The sequence below is a fragment of the Pan paniscus genome, chromosome 21, assembly GCF_029289425.2.
Source record: "Pan paniscus chromosome 21, NHGRI_mPanPan1-v2.0_pri, whole genome shotgun sequence".
Taxonomy (NCBI): Eukaryota; Metazoa; Chordata; class Mammalia; order Primates; family Hominidae; genus Pan; species Pan paniscus.
In genome coordinates, this window is record NC_073270.2 from 42,727,610 (window position 1) to 42,745,342 (window position 17,733).

Consider the following 17,733-nt stretch of genomic DNA (forward strand, 5'->3'; position numbering starts at 1 on the left):
TAAGGGAAGCAGAGCATAAAAGTTCGGAAAATTTGCAGACTGACAATGTGATAGAAATGAAAATCCTGGCTGGGCATGGTGGCTCACGCCTGTAATCCCAGCACTTTGGGAAGCCAAGGCAGGTGGATTACCTGAGGTTGGGAGTTCAAGACCAGCCTGACCAAAATGGAGAAACCCCATCTCTACTAAAAATAGAAAATTAGCTGGGCTTGGTGGTGCATGCCTCTAGTCCCAGCCACTTGGGAGGCTGAGGCAGGAGAATCACTTGAACCTGGGAGGTGGAGGTTGTGGTGAGCTGAGTTTGCGCCACTGTACTCCAGCCTGGGCAACAAGAGCAAAACTCCATCTCAAAACAAAAAACAAACAAACAAACAAAGAAAATCCCATTCTCTGAGGAGAAATTCAAGCTGGCTGCAGAAATTTGCATAAGCAATGAGGAGCTGAATGTTAATCACCAAGACAATGGGGAAAATGTCTTCAGGGCATGTCAGAGGTCTTCATCACACCCCCCCCACATTCACAGGCCTGGAGGTTTAAGAGGAAAAAGTGGTTTTGTGGGCTGGGCCCAGAATCCCCATGCTGGTTGCAGCCTGGGAACTTGGTGCCCTACGTCCTAGCTGCTCCAGCCGTGACTGAAGGGGGTCAATGTAGAGCTTGGGCCATGGCTTCAAAGCATGTACTCCTCAAGCCTTGGCAGCTTTCACATGGTGTGCACAGAAGTCAAAATTGAGGTTTGGGAACCTCTGCTTAGATTTCAGAGGATGCATGAAAATGCCTGGATGTCCAGGCAGAAGTTTGTTGCAGGGACAGGGCTCTCATGGAGAACCTCTGCTAGGGCAGTGTGGAAAAGAAATGTGGGGTTGGAGTCCCCACAAAGAGTCCCTACTGGGGCACTGCCTAGTGGAGCTGAGAGAAGAGGGCCACTGTGCTCCAGACCCCAGAATGATAGATCCACTGATAGCTTGCACTGTGTGCCTGGAAAAATCGCAGACACTCAACACCATCCTGTGAAAGCAGCTGGGAGGGAAGCTGGGAGGTAAAGCCACAGGGGTGGAGCTGCCCAAGACCATGGGAACCCACCTCTTGCATCAGCATGACCTGGATGTAAAACATGGAGTCAAAAGAGGTCATTTTGGAGCTTTTAAGATTTGACTGCCCCACTCAATTTCAGACTTGCATGGGGCGTGTAGCCCCTTTGTTTTGGCCAATTTTTCTCATTTGAAATGGCTGTATTTACCCAGTGCCCATGCCCCTGTTGTAGCTAGGAAGTAACTTACTTGCTTTTGATTTTACAGGCTCATAGATGGAAGTGACTTGCCTTATCTCAGATGAGATGTTGAACTGTGGAGGTTTGAGTTAATGCTGAAATAAGACTTTAGGGGACTGTTAGGAAGGCATGATTGGTTTTGAAATCTGAGGATGTGAGATTTGGGAGGGGCCAGGGGCAGAATGATATGGTTTGGCTGTGTCCCCACCCAAATCTCATTGTGAATTGTAACTCCCACAATTCCCATATGTTGTGGGAGAAACCCAGTGGGAGGTGATTGAATTATCGGGTCAGGTCTTTCCTGGGCTCTTCTCCTGATAGTGAATGTGTCTCATGAGATCTGATTCTTTTAAAAACGGGAGTTTCCGCTGGGCATGGTGGCTCATGCCTGTAATCCCAGCACTTTAGGAAGCTGAGGCAGGCGGATCATGAGGTCAAGAGATCGAGATCATCCTGGCCAACATGGTGAAACTCCATCTCTACAAAAATACAAAAATTAGCTGGGCGTGGTGGCACACGCCTGTAGTCCCAGCTACCTGGCAGGCTGAGGCAGGAGAATCACTTGAACCCGGGAGGCAGAGGTTGCAGTGAGCCAAGATCCCACCACTGCACTCCAGCCTGGTGACAGTGCAAGACTCTGTCTCAAAAACAAACAAACAAACAAACAAACAAAAAACAGGAGTTTCCCTGCACAAGCTCTCTTTGCCTGCCACCATCCATGTAAGATATGACTTGCTCCTCCTTGCCTTTTGCCATGATTGTGAGGCCTCCCAGCCACGTGGAACTGTAAGTCCATTAAACCTCTTTTTCTTCCCAGTCTCGGTTGGATATTTCTTTATCAGCAGTATGAAAATGGACTAATATAGTATCTAAGACTTAAAAAAAAATTTAAGGTGAAATCAAGACTTAAAAAAAAATTTAAGGTGAAATCTACATAACATAAAATTAACCATTTTTAAATGTCCAATACAGTGGCATTTAGTAAATTCACAATGTTATGCAACTACCCCACCTCTATCAAGTTCCAAAATAGTTTCATCACTCCCCCCCAAAAAACTCTGTATCCATTAAGCAGTTATTTTTCATTTTCCCCCTAGACCCTGGAAACCACAGGAACATTAACTTTTAAGTTATTCTAAGGAATTTTAGAGACATAGATATTAAAACAGACAGATTTCAGATGGCTGTGCAACTGCTTCCAGTCATACAGAAAAGAGTTTTTTTTCAATAATCTCAATTCCAATTTTTATTAGCCATTCTATGTACATTGATACCAAGTCCTGAAAACTGATGAAAACATGTCCAGAATTTCTTTTTTTTCCTTTTCTGAGAAAGGGCCTTGCCCTCTCACCTAGGATGGAGTGTAGTGGTGCAATCACAGCTCACTGCAGCCTCAGAATCTCCCAGCCTCAAGTGATCCTCTCATGTCAGTCTCCTGAGTAGCTGGGACTACAGGCACATGCCATCACACCCAACTAATTTTTTTATTTTTTGTAGAGATGAGGGCTATGTTGCCCAGGTTAGTCTTGAACTCCTTGACTGAAGCAATCCTCCTGCCTCAGCCTCCCAAAGTGTTGGGATTATAGGCATGAGCCACAGGACCTGGCCCATGGTTTCTTATACAGTCAATGTACAAATGCTCATTTATATTTTGCACAATAATGAAGATAAAAATAACAATTATAGCAACATACAAATATGTACAAAGATTCCAGACAGACTTTGTTTTTTGGCTTATAACAATGTGTAGATACTACACAAAGAATGAGGATGTAATTTTCATTTACAAGCAAAATGTGACCAAAATCCCTTTTCTTCTTAAAATTGAAAAATGAAATTCTTGAGAATACTAATTAGTGACAGCCAAATCTTAGACTATTTTAAATTAGCCATGGTTAAACATAGGTGAGTTAAACATTGTGCCTTTCCAAAATTAAGGTTTGCAGTTAGAAACATAAACATTTGATAAAACTTCTCAAAATTAATTATGAGTGGCTTATTCATGTCCTTTGGATTCCAGACACACACTAGAAAAAGTAAACGTTAAAGAGGTGATATTTTGGAAAGCATCCCTAGTACTGAAAAGCATCCCTAGCACTGAAAAAAGCATCCCTAGTACTGAAAAGCATCCCTAGCACTGAAAAAAGCATCCCTAGTACTGAAAAACATCTTCAGGAGTACTCAGTACTCCCTAGTACATCCCTAGTACTGAAAAAAGCATCCCTAATACTGAAAAGCATCCCTAGTACTAAAAAACATCTTCAGGAGTACCCAGTGGTCAAACACTAGCAGGAAACTCATGATGCACTAACAATACTGAGAACAAAGTGTGGGAAGTAATAAGCAGCTATTTTACTGATGTATTAAATATATTAGAATTATGAGGCATGAGATGATATTTATGTGGTTTTTAAAAGGTTTAAAATATTCTTAGGGACTCAATTAGATATTGAGAATGACTGATAACTATGATCTCAAAAACAGTATATCACACATAATCATGGTGTTACCTTACTAATAGGAATTTAGTTTTTAATAACTAACTGAATTTTATTTTACTGGCTTGAGAAGCAGCTGCCTATTTTGAGAACTACATGAGTTAATACGATCATATATAATTAAGTTAATGTCACAGAAACCAAAATGATAATAGTTTACAAAAGAAGAAAGTGCCCCATTTATTGGGTTGTGACATCAGGCTGAGATGGCTTAGGGCTGGAAAGCAAGGATGAGTGTAGCACTGGGGCTCAGGTACAAATCTGTTTATAAAGCTCAAGGAGAGAAAAGGCACGAGAAGGGGTGAGACAACTCTGAATGGCGGTGGTACCTGGATGTGGAATTACCACAGTGGGCCAGAGACAGGATGGTATATAACCCTCTGGCCAGGTACTATGGGAACCAACCCCTTCCTTCAATATTAAATGAAGAATACAAATATCTCAAAGCATGCTTACCAAAAGTAGATTATTTATCCTCATATTACAGAACACAGAAGGAGACATTTATTTTTAAAAGAGAGCTAAAAAGTTATGGGGTTTCTCCTTATTTCATCTTGAAAACTAACTCAAGGAGCAAACATTAAAAAAAATTCCCTATTTATATATATATATATTTTTTGAGATGGAGTTTTACTCTTGTTGCCCAGGCTGGAGTGCAGTGGCGCAACCTCGGCTCACCACAACCTCCACTTCCTGGGTTCAAGCAATTCTGCCTCAGCCTCCCAAGTAGCTGGGATTACAGGCATGCGCCACCACACCCGGCTAATTTTGTATTTTTAGTAGAGATGGGGTTTCTCCATGTTGGTCAGGCTGGTCTCGAACTCCTGACCTCCGGTGATCTGCCCACCTTGGCCTCCCAAAGTCCTGGGATTACAGGCGTGAGCCACTGCGCCTGGCCGGACTATTAGTATTTTTAAAAGGCACTTAAAATATTCCTTTCCAATCCAACTCAAAATACATCTCTGTCAACTATATTTTGGATAAATATTTTAAAAAGCACATAATTTTTGTGCAATTTTTTCTTATAACCCAGTGATATTTATCATCTATAGGGCTAAAAGGTTTGAAGGACAGAGCTCCAACTTTCTGCAGAACAATCTGAAAGTGCTTTTATCATAGAAACAAGAACAACATTAATGATTTGCTCTTTCACTGACAACATCCTGTAGTCGTTTCAGTAAAACGTCATCATTTTCTTGACAGACGCGTTTGGCAGGGGATTCTGCATCACTATCGATGGCTATTACTCGCTTCTTGGTTCTCTGCTCACCTTGCCTTATCATGTTGTTGATATCTTTCAAACTCTGTGCAGAAATAGAGAACGTGTGTGAGTAAAAGAGGGAGAGGGGAAATGGCAGCAAACAACCAAGCTAATTGTTTTTTCCTGTGCTCTGTCCTCTATCCAAATCTTAACACTGGGATAAGGACTCTTTTTAAAACTTAGAACAACCTAATAAGGGATGGCTTGAACTAATCTTTTCAGGTGGTTTAAAAATTAGATTTAAGGCCAAGTGTGGTGGCCTGTAATACCAACACTTTGGGAGGCCAAGATGGTTCAATCACTTGAGCCCAGGAGTTTCAGACCAGCCTGGGCAACATGGCAAACCTGGTCTCTACAAAAAATACAAAAATTAGCCAGGTGTGGTGGCTTGTGCCTGTAGTCTCAGCTACTCGGGAGGTTAAGGAGCATCACCTGAGCCTGGGGAGGTTGAAGCTGCAGTGAGCAGTGATCATGCCTGGGAAACAGAGTGAGACCTTGTCTCAAAAACCAAACCAAACCAAACCAATCCAAACCAAAACAAGTGAATTTACTGTATAACAGTAGCTCTCGATGTGTAGTACCCAGACCAGAAGCAGCAGAAGCATCTAGAATTTTTTATGTTTTGAGACAGGGTCTCTCTCTGTTGCCCAGGCTGGAGTGCAGGGCATGATCTTGGCTCACTGCAAGCTCTGCCTCCTGGGCTCAAGCTATTCTCCTGCCTCAGCCTCCCTAGCTGGGACTACAGGCACATGCCACCATGCCTGGCTATTTTTTTGTCTTTTTAGTAGAGACAGGGTTTTGCCATGTTGGCCAGGCTGGTCTTGAACTCCTGGCCTCAAGTGGTCCCCCACCTCGGGCTCCCAAAATGCTAGAATTACAGGTGTGAGCCACCGTGCCTAGCCTTATCTGTTTTTTTTTTTGTTTTTTTTTTTTTTGAGACTAAGTCTTGCTCTTGTCGCCCAGGCTGGAGTGCAATGGCACGATCTCGGCTCACTGCAACCTCTGCCTCCTGGGTTCAAGCGATTCTCCTGCCTCAGCCTCCCAAGTAGCTGGGATTACAGGTGCCCACCACCATGCCCGGCTAATTTTTGTATTTTTAGAGACGGGGTTTCGCCATGTTGGCCAGGCTGGTCTTGAACTCCTGATCTCGTGATCTGCCTGCCTCGGCCTCCCAAAGTGCTGGGATTACAGGCGTGAGCCACCGCGCCCGGCCCTAATCTGTTTTAACAAGCCCTCCCGATGATTTTAAAGCTCCCTACAGTTTGAGATCCTCTTCCTTAGAGTAATGATTTTCAACATTTTTTTTTTTTGAGACAGAGTCTCGTTCTGTTGCCCAGGCTGGAGTGCAAAGGGGTGATCTCGGCTCACTGCAACCTCCGCCTGCCGGGTTCAAGTGATTCTCCTGCCTCAGCCTCCACAGCAGAGTAGCTGAGATTACAGGTGCGCACCACCATGCCTGGCTAATTTTTTGTATTTTTAGTAGAGACGGGGTTTCACCATGTTGCCCAGGCTGGTCTTGAACTCCTGAGCTCAGGCAATCTCCCCGCCTTGGCCTCCCAAAGTGCTGGGATTACAGGCTTGAGTCACTGTGTCCAGTCAGGTATATTATCTTAGCCAACTTTGTCAAGTATAGTAGGAACTCTGTAGTTATCTGTATAACTGAATAGGAAAGTAATAAGAAGGAGCCACTGTATTTGGACAGAGTTACAATCTGCCCCACTACAATTTCTTCCAGTTTATACTGATTCTGACTTCTGGAGACATACTGAACATATCTGCTTGATAGTCCATGAAGTATCTGAAAACAGCAATCATGTCCATACCACATCTTCACCACTGAACAAGGATAAGGATGGAGATGATCACAGAGTTGTCTGTGTACATAAGAGGAGGCTTGTGTTTTCAGACATCTTCTTATCCTGGGTGCCATCTACTAAATGCACTTTCACTTCCAATGCCTTTCTTTCAACTTGACATCCCCCAGGTCTGACCACTTGCAGGTGTTGCCTTACTGGTCCCTTCTCAAGATCTTGCTTGAACAGGAAAACATGCTGGACTTTCAAAGTGAACTCCACAAATACCATGTCAATAATAATGGATTAAACTACCTCAAACTGAATATACTGCTCTTGATGAGAGGAGACATGCCATAGTTAACATTTCATATTTTATTAGTATAGTAGTAACTTGGCCAAAAAAGAAAAAAAAAAAGAGGCAGGATTAACAGTTACTGACTGTTAATCTGAAATCCAACTTTTAGCCTATTCACCTTACCTTAGAAGGGCTGCCATTGAACTTGTACAGCAGAGCGCTTCTTGGTGTAAGGCCTGACCCATTCTTGTGCGGGGAAATATAAATGGAGTGCTGCTGGGAAATGCGGCGTGGTGAGCCTGGCTGTTGTTTAATATGTGGAAAAGGAGAGAGTGGTGGAGCATCCATCTAAAATAACCCAAAAGTCAGATTTTTTAGATAAAAGTTTTTCTTTGTTTTTGAATCCCATATTTTTATTCTTATGGTATCTTCTAGTTAGAAAACAGTTATACTGTAAAAAGCTCATTTATGGTTGAGAAAAAAAATGATCCTTTACTTCTTTTTTTTTTTTTTTTTAACAACAATAGATAAACTAGAATTTATTTTCCTGAATCTTTTTTTTTTGAGATGGAGTATCTCTTGCTCTTGTTGCCCAGGCTGGAGTGCGATGGCGCAATCTAGGCTCACTGCAACCTCTGCCTCCCAGGTTCAAGCAATTCTCCTCCCTCAGCCTCCCAAGTAGCTGGGATTACAGGCATGTGCCACCACGCCCGGCTAATTTTGTATTTTTAATAGAGATGACCATGTTGGCCAGGCTGGTCTCGAACTCCTGACCTCAGGTGATCCACCCACCTTGGCCTCCCAAAGTGCTGGGATTACAGGTGTGAGCCACTATGCCTGGCCTATTTTCCTGGATCTTTCAGGAAGTCCTATAACTAGTATTAAGAATTCTGGCCAGGCACAGTGGCTCACACCTGTAATGCCAGCACTTTGGGAGGCTGAGATGGGCGGATCACCTGAGGTCAGGAGTTTGAGACCAGCCTGGCCAACATGGTGAAACTCCGTCTCCACTAAAAATGCAAAAATTAGCTGGGCGTGGTGGCATATGCCTGTAATCCGAGCTATTTGGGAGGCTGAGGCACTAGAATTGCTTGAACCCAGGAGGGAGAGGTGTTGCAGTGAGCCCAGATTGTGCCACTGCACTCCATCCTGGGTGACAGACCAAGACTCTGCCTCAAAAAAAAAAAAAAGAAAAAGAAAAAAAAAAAGGAATTCTGGAGCCGGGTGCAGTGGCTCACTCCTATAATCCCAGCACTTTGGGAGGCCAAGGTGCTCGGATCACTTGAGGCCAGGAATTGGAGACCAGCCTGGCCAACATGGCGAAACCCCACTTCAGCCTCCTGAGTAGCTCCTAAAAATATAAAAATTAGCCAGGTGTGGTGGCGTGCGCCTATAGTCCCTGCCACTCGGGAGGCTGAGCATGACAGTTGTTTGAACCCGGGGACAGAGGTTGCAGTGAGCCGCGATTATGTCACTGCACTCCTCCTGGGGTGACAGAGTGAGACTCTGTCTCAAAAGAAAAAAAAAAAATTCTGGACAAGACACCAGGAGTTAAGCCACGAGCATGAGAACCTCATATTCATGCTTAAAAAGTAAGGACAGGCCAGGCTCGGTGGCTCATGCCTGTAATCCCAACACTTTGGGAGGCTGAGGCGGGTGGATCATGAGGTCAGGAGTTCAAGACCAGCCTGGCCAAGATGGTGAAACCCTGTCTCTACTAAAAATACGAAAATCAGCTGGGCGTGGTGACAGGCGCCTGTAATGCCAGCTACTCAGGAGGCTGAGTTACAGAATTGCCTGAACCCAGGAGGCAGAGGTTGCAGTGAGCTGAGATTGTGCCACTGCACTCCAGCCTGGGCAACAGAGCGAGACTCCTTCTCAAAAAAAAAAAAAAAAAAAAAAAAAGTAGGGACAAAGAGTAACCAATCTTCTAACACTTGCTGTAACAAGCTCTCTCTACACACATACCTGCTCACAACCAAAGCAGTAGCAGAGAGAATAAAAGAGGCAGAGAATTCTATTAGCCAGCAGGATGATTCCAACATGGAAAAAATCTGTTAATGAAATGGGAAAGACTTCATATGGAAATGGAAAAGATTTAGAAATAAGTTGGATGAGCAAGGATTTCATTTTTAATATCCTGTATAATGGAAATAAATTAAGATGGTAGAGATATTCCGAGTATAGCACATGACAGAGGGGAAGTGAAACTGAAGCAGGATGAACAGTTATGACCTCTGAGGATAGTCATAGACCATATTCCATGAAAAGAGGAAGAACAGAAATCTACAGATGCACACAGATACATAGAAACAGCTATTGGCTGTCCGGCTGCAGCTTCTGCTAGGGCCTTCTTTTCTTTTTTCCTTTTTCTTTTTTTTTTTTTTTGGAGGCAGGGTCTTGCTCTGTTGCCCAGACTGGAGTGTGGTGGTGCGATTGTGGCTCATTGCAGCCTTGACCTCCTGGGCCCAAGCGATCCACCTACCTTAGCTTGCTGAGTAGTTGGGACTAAAGGTGTGTACCAGCCACTACACGGCTAATTTTTAGTTTTTTTTTTTAAGAGACAGGGTCTTCCTGTGTTTCTAGGCTGGTCTCAAATTTCTGGGCTCAAGCAATCCTCCAGGCTTAGCTTCCCAAAGTGCTGGGATTACAGGCTTGGGAGGCGCCTGGCTGGTCTCTCTCTTTTAGAGCTAAAGTCTGGTCTTCTGGGAAGCAACCTCAGCTTACACACTGGCAACACTTTCTCAGGCCTGCTGCGACTGCCAAAACTAAGGTCTGCATAAAAATTTCTTAGTGGTGCCTCTATTAATGATCCAGGCCTATCTACTTTCTTTTGTCTTTCTTTCTTTCTTTCTTTTTTTTTTTTTTGAGACTGAGTCTTGCTGTGTTGTCCAGGCTGGAGTGCAATGGTTCAATCTTGGCTCACTGCAACTCTGCCTCGGGTTCAAGCAATTCTCCTGTCTCAGCCTCTCAAGTAGCTGGGATTATGGGTGCCCACCACCACGCCTGGCTAATTTTTGTATTTTTAGTAGAGATGGGGTTTCACCACGTTGGTCAGGCTGGTCTCGAACTCCTGACCTCAGGTGATCCACCTGCCTCAGCCTCCCAAAGTGCTGGGATTACAGGCATGAGCCACAGCACCTGACCTCCTTTTGTTTTTTTTTTGAGACAGAGTTTCCCTCTTGTCGCCCAGGCTGGAGTGCAGTGGCGCGATCTCTGCTCACTGCAACCTCCGCTTTCTGGGTTCAAGTGATTCTCCTGCCTCAGCCTCCCGAGTAGCTGGGATTACAGGTGCCTGCCACCATGCCCAGCTAATTTTTGGTAGAGATGGGATTTCACCATGTTGGCCAGGCTGGTCTCAAACTCCTGACCTCTGGTGATCCGCCCGCCTCGGCCTCCCAAAGTGCTGAGATTACAGGCATGAGCCACCACACCTGGCCCCTTTTGTCTTTAACTTGAGAAAAACATTAATCTCACAATATAACAACAGAAAAATTTACCAAATTTGCTGGGTGCAGTGGCTCATGCCTGTAATCCCAGCACTCTGGGAGGCCGAGGTGGGCGGATCACAAGGTCAGGAGTTCGAGACCAGCCTGGCCAACATGGTGAAACCCTGTCTCTACTAAAGATACAGAAAATTAGCCAGGTGTGGTGACACACTCCTGTAATCCTAGCTACTAGGGAGGCTGAGGCAGGAGAATCACTTGAGCCCGGGAGGCAGAGGTTGCAGTTGAGCTGAGATCGCACCACTGCACGCCAGCCTGGGTGACAGGGTGAGACTGTCTCAAAAAAAAAAAAAAAAGAAAGAAAACAAAAAAAACAAATTAGTTGTTTTAATATTCATGTTCCCATCAAGTTCTTACCCATATGTATACGGAATTTCTAGCAACATAATCATGGTATAGATAAAATTCATGCCAGGCGTGGTGGTTCACACCTGTAATCCCATCACTTTAGGAGGCTGAGGTGGGTAGATTGCTTGAGTCCAGGAGTTCAAGACCAGCCTGGCCAACATGGTGAAACCCCCGTATCTACTAAAAATACAAAAAAATTAGCCAGGCGTGGTGGCATGTGGCTGTCGTACTAGCTATTTGGGAGGCTGGGGTGGGAGGATCGCTTGAGGCCTGGAAGTAAGGGTTGCAGTGAGCCCAGATCTCGCCACTGCACTCTAGCCTGGGCAACAGATCCCATGATTTCCTCTGGTCTCTGTTGTACCATAGCCTTAATCACTGATTAAGTTACTGGTCATGCTCTGATTAATTGCTAGTAATTTTACTTGGACATATTTATCTAGCAAAATAAACTTACAGTAATCCAACTATGACAGCAAATAATAATAAAGTAGTAAAACATAGAACATACCATATGGTCCTGATTCGACAAGTCGTATTTCAGTGCAAATGACTTCACTCTTCCTACATATATTGTATTGTAAAATTTTATAAGATCACCTCTTTCCTCTTTCACTGGTCCACTGGAACAGTCAGGTGTTTTTGTAGCATCTTCTAAGTCTGTTAAAAAGAATGCAATGTTGTGATACAAAGCATACTTTTTATTTTTTGAGACAGGGTCTCACTTTGTCACCCAGGGTGGAGTGCAGTGGTGCAATCTTGGCTCACTGCAGCCTTGACCTCCTGGATTCAAGTGATCCTCCCATCCCAGCCTCCTGAATAGCTGGGACTACAGGCACGTGCCACCATGCCTGGCTATTTTTTATTTTTAGTAGAGACGGGGTTTTGCCATGTTGCCCAGGATGGTTTCCAACTCCTGGGCTCAAGTGATCCACCAGCCTCAGCCTCTCAAAGTGCTGGGATTACAGGCATGAGCCACCATGCCCAGCCACAAAGCATACTTTAATATACAAGTTGGTGATTTAAATGACCTTTCTACAATATTAAAAAAAACCCACAAATCTTTATGTAGAGAAATTAATATTTTCAGAGAAGGTTCAGCAATCCATCTGTATTACTTATAAGTCAAATTGGAATCTAGAGAAATGCAAACATATGAACTGAAGGTGGTGCTCTTTTCTCTAGATTCCACTTCAGAATGTTTTCACAACCATAGCTGTTGAGCTCACTGTCACTAGTGGCTCTTAGAGGGGTAACAGCCCTGGGCTGGTGTTTAGCTAAGTTCTACAGTATGGGAGGCAGTGGCAAACCTCAGCTTCAGACAATTAAAAGGCCTGCAGATATTCTTCTTGTGTCTTTGAGAAAGGTGGAAAGATTCTAAAAGGTAAAGCATATCCTGAGGTTAAGGAAGAAGCAAAATGAATTACATTTATTTCTCTGCAAATACATGGCAGGTGACAGGTGTTCTAAGAGCCTTATTGTACCACATACAACAGGAACCCTGATCAGGAACCAGTGTTCAGGTTTTACTGAGCACCCTCAATTGTAAAATAACAGCTTACCCCAACATAGTTTCCTACTTAATGGTGCAACTCTGGGATAGCTTGTGAAACCAGGCAGAACTTTGTCCTACTATTTTTTGGGGAAGGAAGAGTATTACAGGGTATTACAAACTATCATTTACTTGTATACACAAGAACCATGTGCTAAGAAAACCACTACCAATTAAAAAGAATTTAGCACATATATGAAAAAAGCTCTCATTCTCAATACACTGGCCTACAAACACTGAGAACATGGGTAGAAGCAATGCCTTCACCTTAGGAAAACCAGAAAACACAAACATGGTTCAAAGACCAAACAGCCCCAGGGGATGTCAGTCTTAATTTGGATGTCTTTTTCACTTCTGCTATTTCTAAAGGATCTTGACTAGGGTGGGAGGGGAGGGGAGCTATGTGGTTAAATAAAGTTGAGGAAATGCTGTATATTATATTGGAAATTCAGAAATTCATGTTAGTATAAGGCTCTGAGAAGTACTGCAGTTGGGGAAAAAAAATAACTCTCATGTTCACTTTAATTCCATACTTCCCCAATTTTTTGTGTATAGTCTCTCTTCCCCCAAAACACTTTTTTTTTTTTGAGATGGAGTCTTGCTCTGTCACCCAGCCTGGAGTGCAGTGGTGCAATCTCGGCTCACTGCAGTCTCTGCCCGCTGGGATCCAGCGACTCTCCTGCCTCAGCCTCCTGGGTAGCTGGGATTACAGAAGCATGCCACCACGTCTGGCTAATTTTTGTATTTTCAGTAGAGATGGTGTTTCGCCATGCTGGACAGGCTGGTCTCGAACTCCTGACCTCAGGTGATCTGCCCGCCTTGGCCTCCCAAAGTGCTGGGATTACAGGCGTGAGCCACTGCGCCTGGACCCCCCAAAACACTTATACTACCATTCTGGGAAACACTGTTTCAAAGGATACTGGCTTGTTAACAGCTCTTCTAGGTTATTCTCATTATATGGATCAATTAAAATTATTTTTTTGTTTTGTTTTTATGAAAGGTTCTTGATCCTCTTGCCTCAGTCTCCCGAGTAGCTGGGACTACAGGTGCACGCTGCCACACCGAGCTAATTTTTTTTTTACTTTTTGTAGAGACAGGGTCTCCCTATGTTTTCTAGGCTGGTCTCTAACTCCTGGGCTCAAGTGATCCTCCCACCTTGGCCTCTCAAAGTGCTGGGATTACAGACATGAGCGACCATGCCTGGCCTAAAATTATTTAATGTCCTCCTTGGATTAGAAATTTCTTGAGACAGAGACTATAGTGTCTCCATATTTCTGTGTCATTCCAATTCCAGCTGTTAATACTAACATAAGGTAAGGAGCTATACTTTACTTGAATGAACCAAACATTTAAAATTGTGGGAGGCTGGGTGTGGTGAAACCCTGTCTCTATAAAATTTTTTTTTAAAATTAAAGAAATTTAAAAACTAGGTGTGGTGGCATGCACCTTTAGCCCTAGCTACTTGGGAGGCTGAGATGACAGGATCGCTTGAACCCAGGAAATCAAGGTTGCAGTGAGCTATGATTGCCCCATTACATTCCAGCCTGGGCAACAGAGCAAGATCTCATCTCTAAAATTAAAAAAAAACTAAAGAAAAAAAAGACATTTAAAAAAACATACTTGGCCAGGTATGGTGGCTCATGCCTGTAATTCCAGCACTTTGGGAGGCTGAGGTGGGAGGATCACTTGAGCCCAAGAGTTCGAGACCAGTCTGGGCAACACAGTGAGACCCCATCTCGGTCTCCCAAAGTGCTGGGATTACAGGTGTGAGCCACCATGTCCAGCCAGAAATGGGTTTTTACTGATGAAAATAGTGAATGTTTATTAAGTGTGACTAATGCTAAAAAAGCCATACTCATTAATACAATAAATTTGATATTGCTTATAAATAATAGCTATTACTAAGGCCTTACTATGAACAAGCCCTGTATTAAATATTATATATATGCGTATATGTATACATAGTTGTGTATTGCATAATGATGGGTTATCTTCTCAGAAATGCATTGTTGAAATGATTTTGTCATGAGAATACTATAGAATATACTTACACAAACCTAGATTGTATGGCCAACTACACACCTAGGCTGGATGGTATAGTATATTGCTCCTAAGGTACAAACCTGTACAGCATGTTACTGTACTGAATACCACAGGCAATTGTATCACCATGGCAAGTATTTGTGCATCTAAATATATCTAAACATAGAAAAGGTATAGTAAAAATACAGCACTATAATCTTATAGGACCACTGTTGTATGTGTGGGCCATCACGGACTCAAACATCATTATATGGCACATGACTATGTGTGTGTGTGTGTGTGTGTGTGTATGTCCACACATACATACATATACATATAATTATCTTTTTTATTTTTAGAGACAAGATCTTGCTCTATCACCCAGGCTGAAGTGCAGTGGTGCAATCATAGTGCACTCCAATCTCAAATTCCTGGATTCAAGTGATCTTCCTGCCTCAGCCTCCCAAGTAGTTGGGACTACAGGTGTGAGCCACCATGCCCAGCTAATTTTTTATTTTCATTTTTTGCAGACGGGGGTCTTGCTGTGTTGCTCATGCTGGTCTTTAATTCCCGGGCTCAAGGGATCCTCCTGCCTCAGCCTTCCAAAGTGCTGGGATTACAGGCATGAGCCACAACACTCAGCCTAAATATAATTCTTTTTAATCCTTAAAACAAGTTTCTAAGGAAGCAATGTAAAGTTTTCAATTAACTACAATACACTTGAGTACAGTGTTATGTTTGTGTTACTTAGGTTAAGCTATAACTTGGGTCTCACAAGTATTCTAATCAAGACTGCCACTCTGGAGCAGTCTGCTAACATGACATTGAAGAATTCACAGCCCATGAGGAGTGAGCTGGTGTTTTAATCAGGAAATTCATTCTCCACTCCAACAGTTTCTGCTAGGCATATCTCAGTCAATGACCAATGCTTTGCTCATTAACATACTCAAGGTCAGAATTTTTTTTTTTTTTGAGAAAGAGTCTTGCTCTGTTGCCTAGGCTGGAGTGCAGTGGCACAATCTCAGCTCACTGCAACCTCAGCCCCCAGGGTTCAAGCAATTCTCTTGCCTCAGCCTCCGAAGTGGCAGGGATTACAAGTGCTCACCACCATGCCTGGCTAATTTTTGTATTTTTAGTAAAGATGGGGTTTCACCATGTCGGCAAGACTGGTCTCAAACTCCTGACCTCAAGTGATCTGCCCGCCTCGGTCTCCCAAAGTGCTGGGATTACAGGTGTGAGCCACCATGTACAGCCAGAAATGGGTTTTTACTGATGAAAATAATGAATGTTTATTAAGTGTGACTAATGCTAAAAATGAGCTCATGTTCAGGAAATCAAAAGTATTTAAGATAAGCAGATTGGTTAAAATATTTGAGACACTACCCTCAATAGCCATGAAAGGGATGAAAGATCCAGTGAAGTCTCTCGGCTTTACTCTTAGGGATAACAATGTTAAGGCTAAAAGCTCTGAGAAGTCCTGTGTCCAGCCCTGAATTCTGATCCACGGTATTTGCTTGATGCTAGCCTTAAGGCTGACTGAATCCTGCATCTGAAATCTTGGCACCTGTTCTTGAGCAAATCTTTTCTATGGGTGGTGGTCAGACATAGAACTGGGATATATGAACTTACTGCATAGGATATATAAATTGTGTGTGTGCTTTTTAAACAGTAATTATTTTACAACTCATAATGAATTTGTTTATAGAACCAGAACTGTTCTTCCCAAGTTGGTGTTCTTTGGTGTGTCCAAATCTGGGTCATAGCATCTAACCATAGCTCTAAGAACTGGAAGGTGACTTATCTGAATATAGACTTGCCTGATTGTATATCCTCCTACATAACTTTCTCTCTCTCTCTTTTTTTTTTTTTTTTTGAGACAGGGTCTTGCTCTGTCTGGAGTACAGCGGCAAGATCATGGCTCACTGCAGCCTTGACATCCTGGGCTCAAGCCAACCTCCCAATTCAGCCTCCTGAGTAGCTTGGACTACAGAAGCCCACCACCATGTGTGGCTATTTAAAAAAATTTTTTGTAGCAATAGGCTGTCACTATGTTACCCACAATGGTCTTGAACTCCTGGGTTCAAGCCACCCTCCTGGCTTGGCCTCCCAAAGTGCTGGGATTGTAGACGTAAGCCACTGTGCTCTCTCTTTTTGAGTGCCAGAATTCCTGAGTTCATTATCACTGGATATTCTCCCTGCCCTGTGCCACCACCACTGTACAGGATCTGTAACAATGGTTGTTTGCTTACTTGCTAATAAATATATCTAGTTAACCGTATGTAAGGCAGAGTGCAGTGACTCACGCCTGTAATCCCAGCACTTTGGGAGGCCAAGGCAGATGGATCACTTGAACCCAGGAGTTCAAGACTGGCCTTGGCAACATGGTGAAACCCCATCTCTACAAAAAATATAAAAATTAGCCAGGACGTGGCTGAGTCGAGAATCACTCGGGCCTGGGAGGTCAAGGCTGCAGTGAGCTGTGACTGTGCCACTGTACTCCAGCCTGGGTGACAGAGCAAGACACGGTCTCAAAACAAACAAACAAAAGGTCAGGTGCAGTGGCTGACGCCTGTAATCCCAGCACTTTGGGAGGCCAAGGCGGGTGGAATACCTGAGATCAGGAGTTCAAGACCAGCCTGGCCAACATGGCAAAACCCCGTCTCTACTAAAAATACAAAAATTAGCTGGGCATGGTGGCAGGTGCCTGTAATCCCAGCTACTCGGGAGGCTGAGGCAGGAGAATCACTTGAACCTGGGAGGTGGAGGTTGCAGTGAGCCGAGATCGCACCATTGCACTCCAGCCTGGGCGACAAGAGTGAGACTGTATCTCAAAAAAAAAAAAAAAAAAAAAAAAAAAAAAAAAAAAAGAAAGAAAGAAATTGTGTAGCAGAATTTGATCTGAAACCTATATATACAGGAAGTGGCAAACTCTCAGTCACCTCAAGTTTCTTTGGCAGATACTTATCAAAAAGAAAACAAAACAGAAAACGACATCGTCTATTATCTTTTGCTTACTTCTACTCTCTGGAACTTCACTGCTCTTGTAGCTCAGATACTTGCTAGCAGTTAGTTTCTCATAGAAAAAACACAAAACAGGCAAGTGATCCACAGCTTTCTAGCTAACCTCTGATGTCTGGTTTTGTAGGAACAGAAAAACCACCCTGGATAGGTAAGCAACATGTATAACAAAT

The 17,733-nt window shown here is 43.5% G+C and overlaps 1 protein-coding gene across 4 annotated transcripts in view; it reads right to left on the minus strand.

Annotated features, from left to right (window-relative positions):
• Nucleotides 1–2,484: 2,484 nt before the first annotated feature.
• The window catches only part of RBL1 (RB transcriptional corepressor like 1), a 95,263-nt gene continuing 80,014 nt past the window's right edge, over nt 2,485–17,733 (minus strand). For all 4 annotated transcript variants that reach the window (XM_055104506.2, XM_034947024.3, XM_055104507.2 and 1 more), the window contains 3 exons: nt 11,480–11,628; nt 7,301–7,465; nt 2,485–5,069 (listed from right to left, as the gene is read on the minus strand). In XM_055104506.2, coding sequence (XP_054960481.1) covers nt 4,899–5,069; nt 7,301–7,465; nt 11,480–11,628 — 485 coding nt within the window. In that variant the 3' untranslated portion in view covers nt 2,485–4,898. The remainder of the gene's footprint in view (nt 5,070–7,300; nt 7,466–11,479; nt 11,629–17,733) is intronic.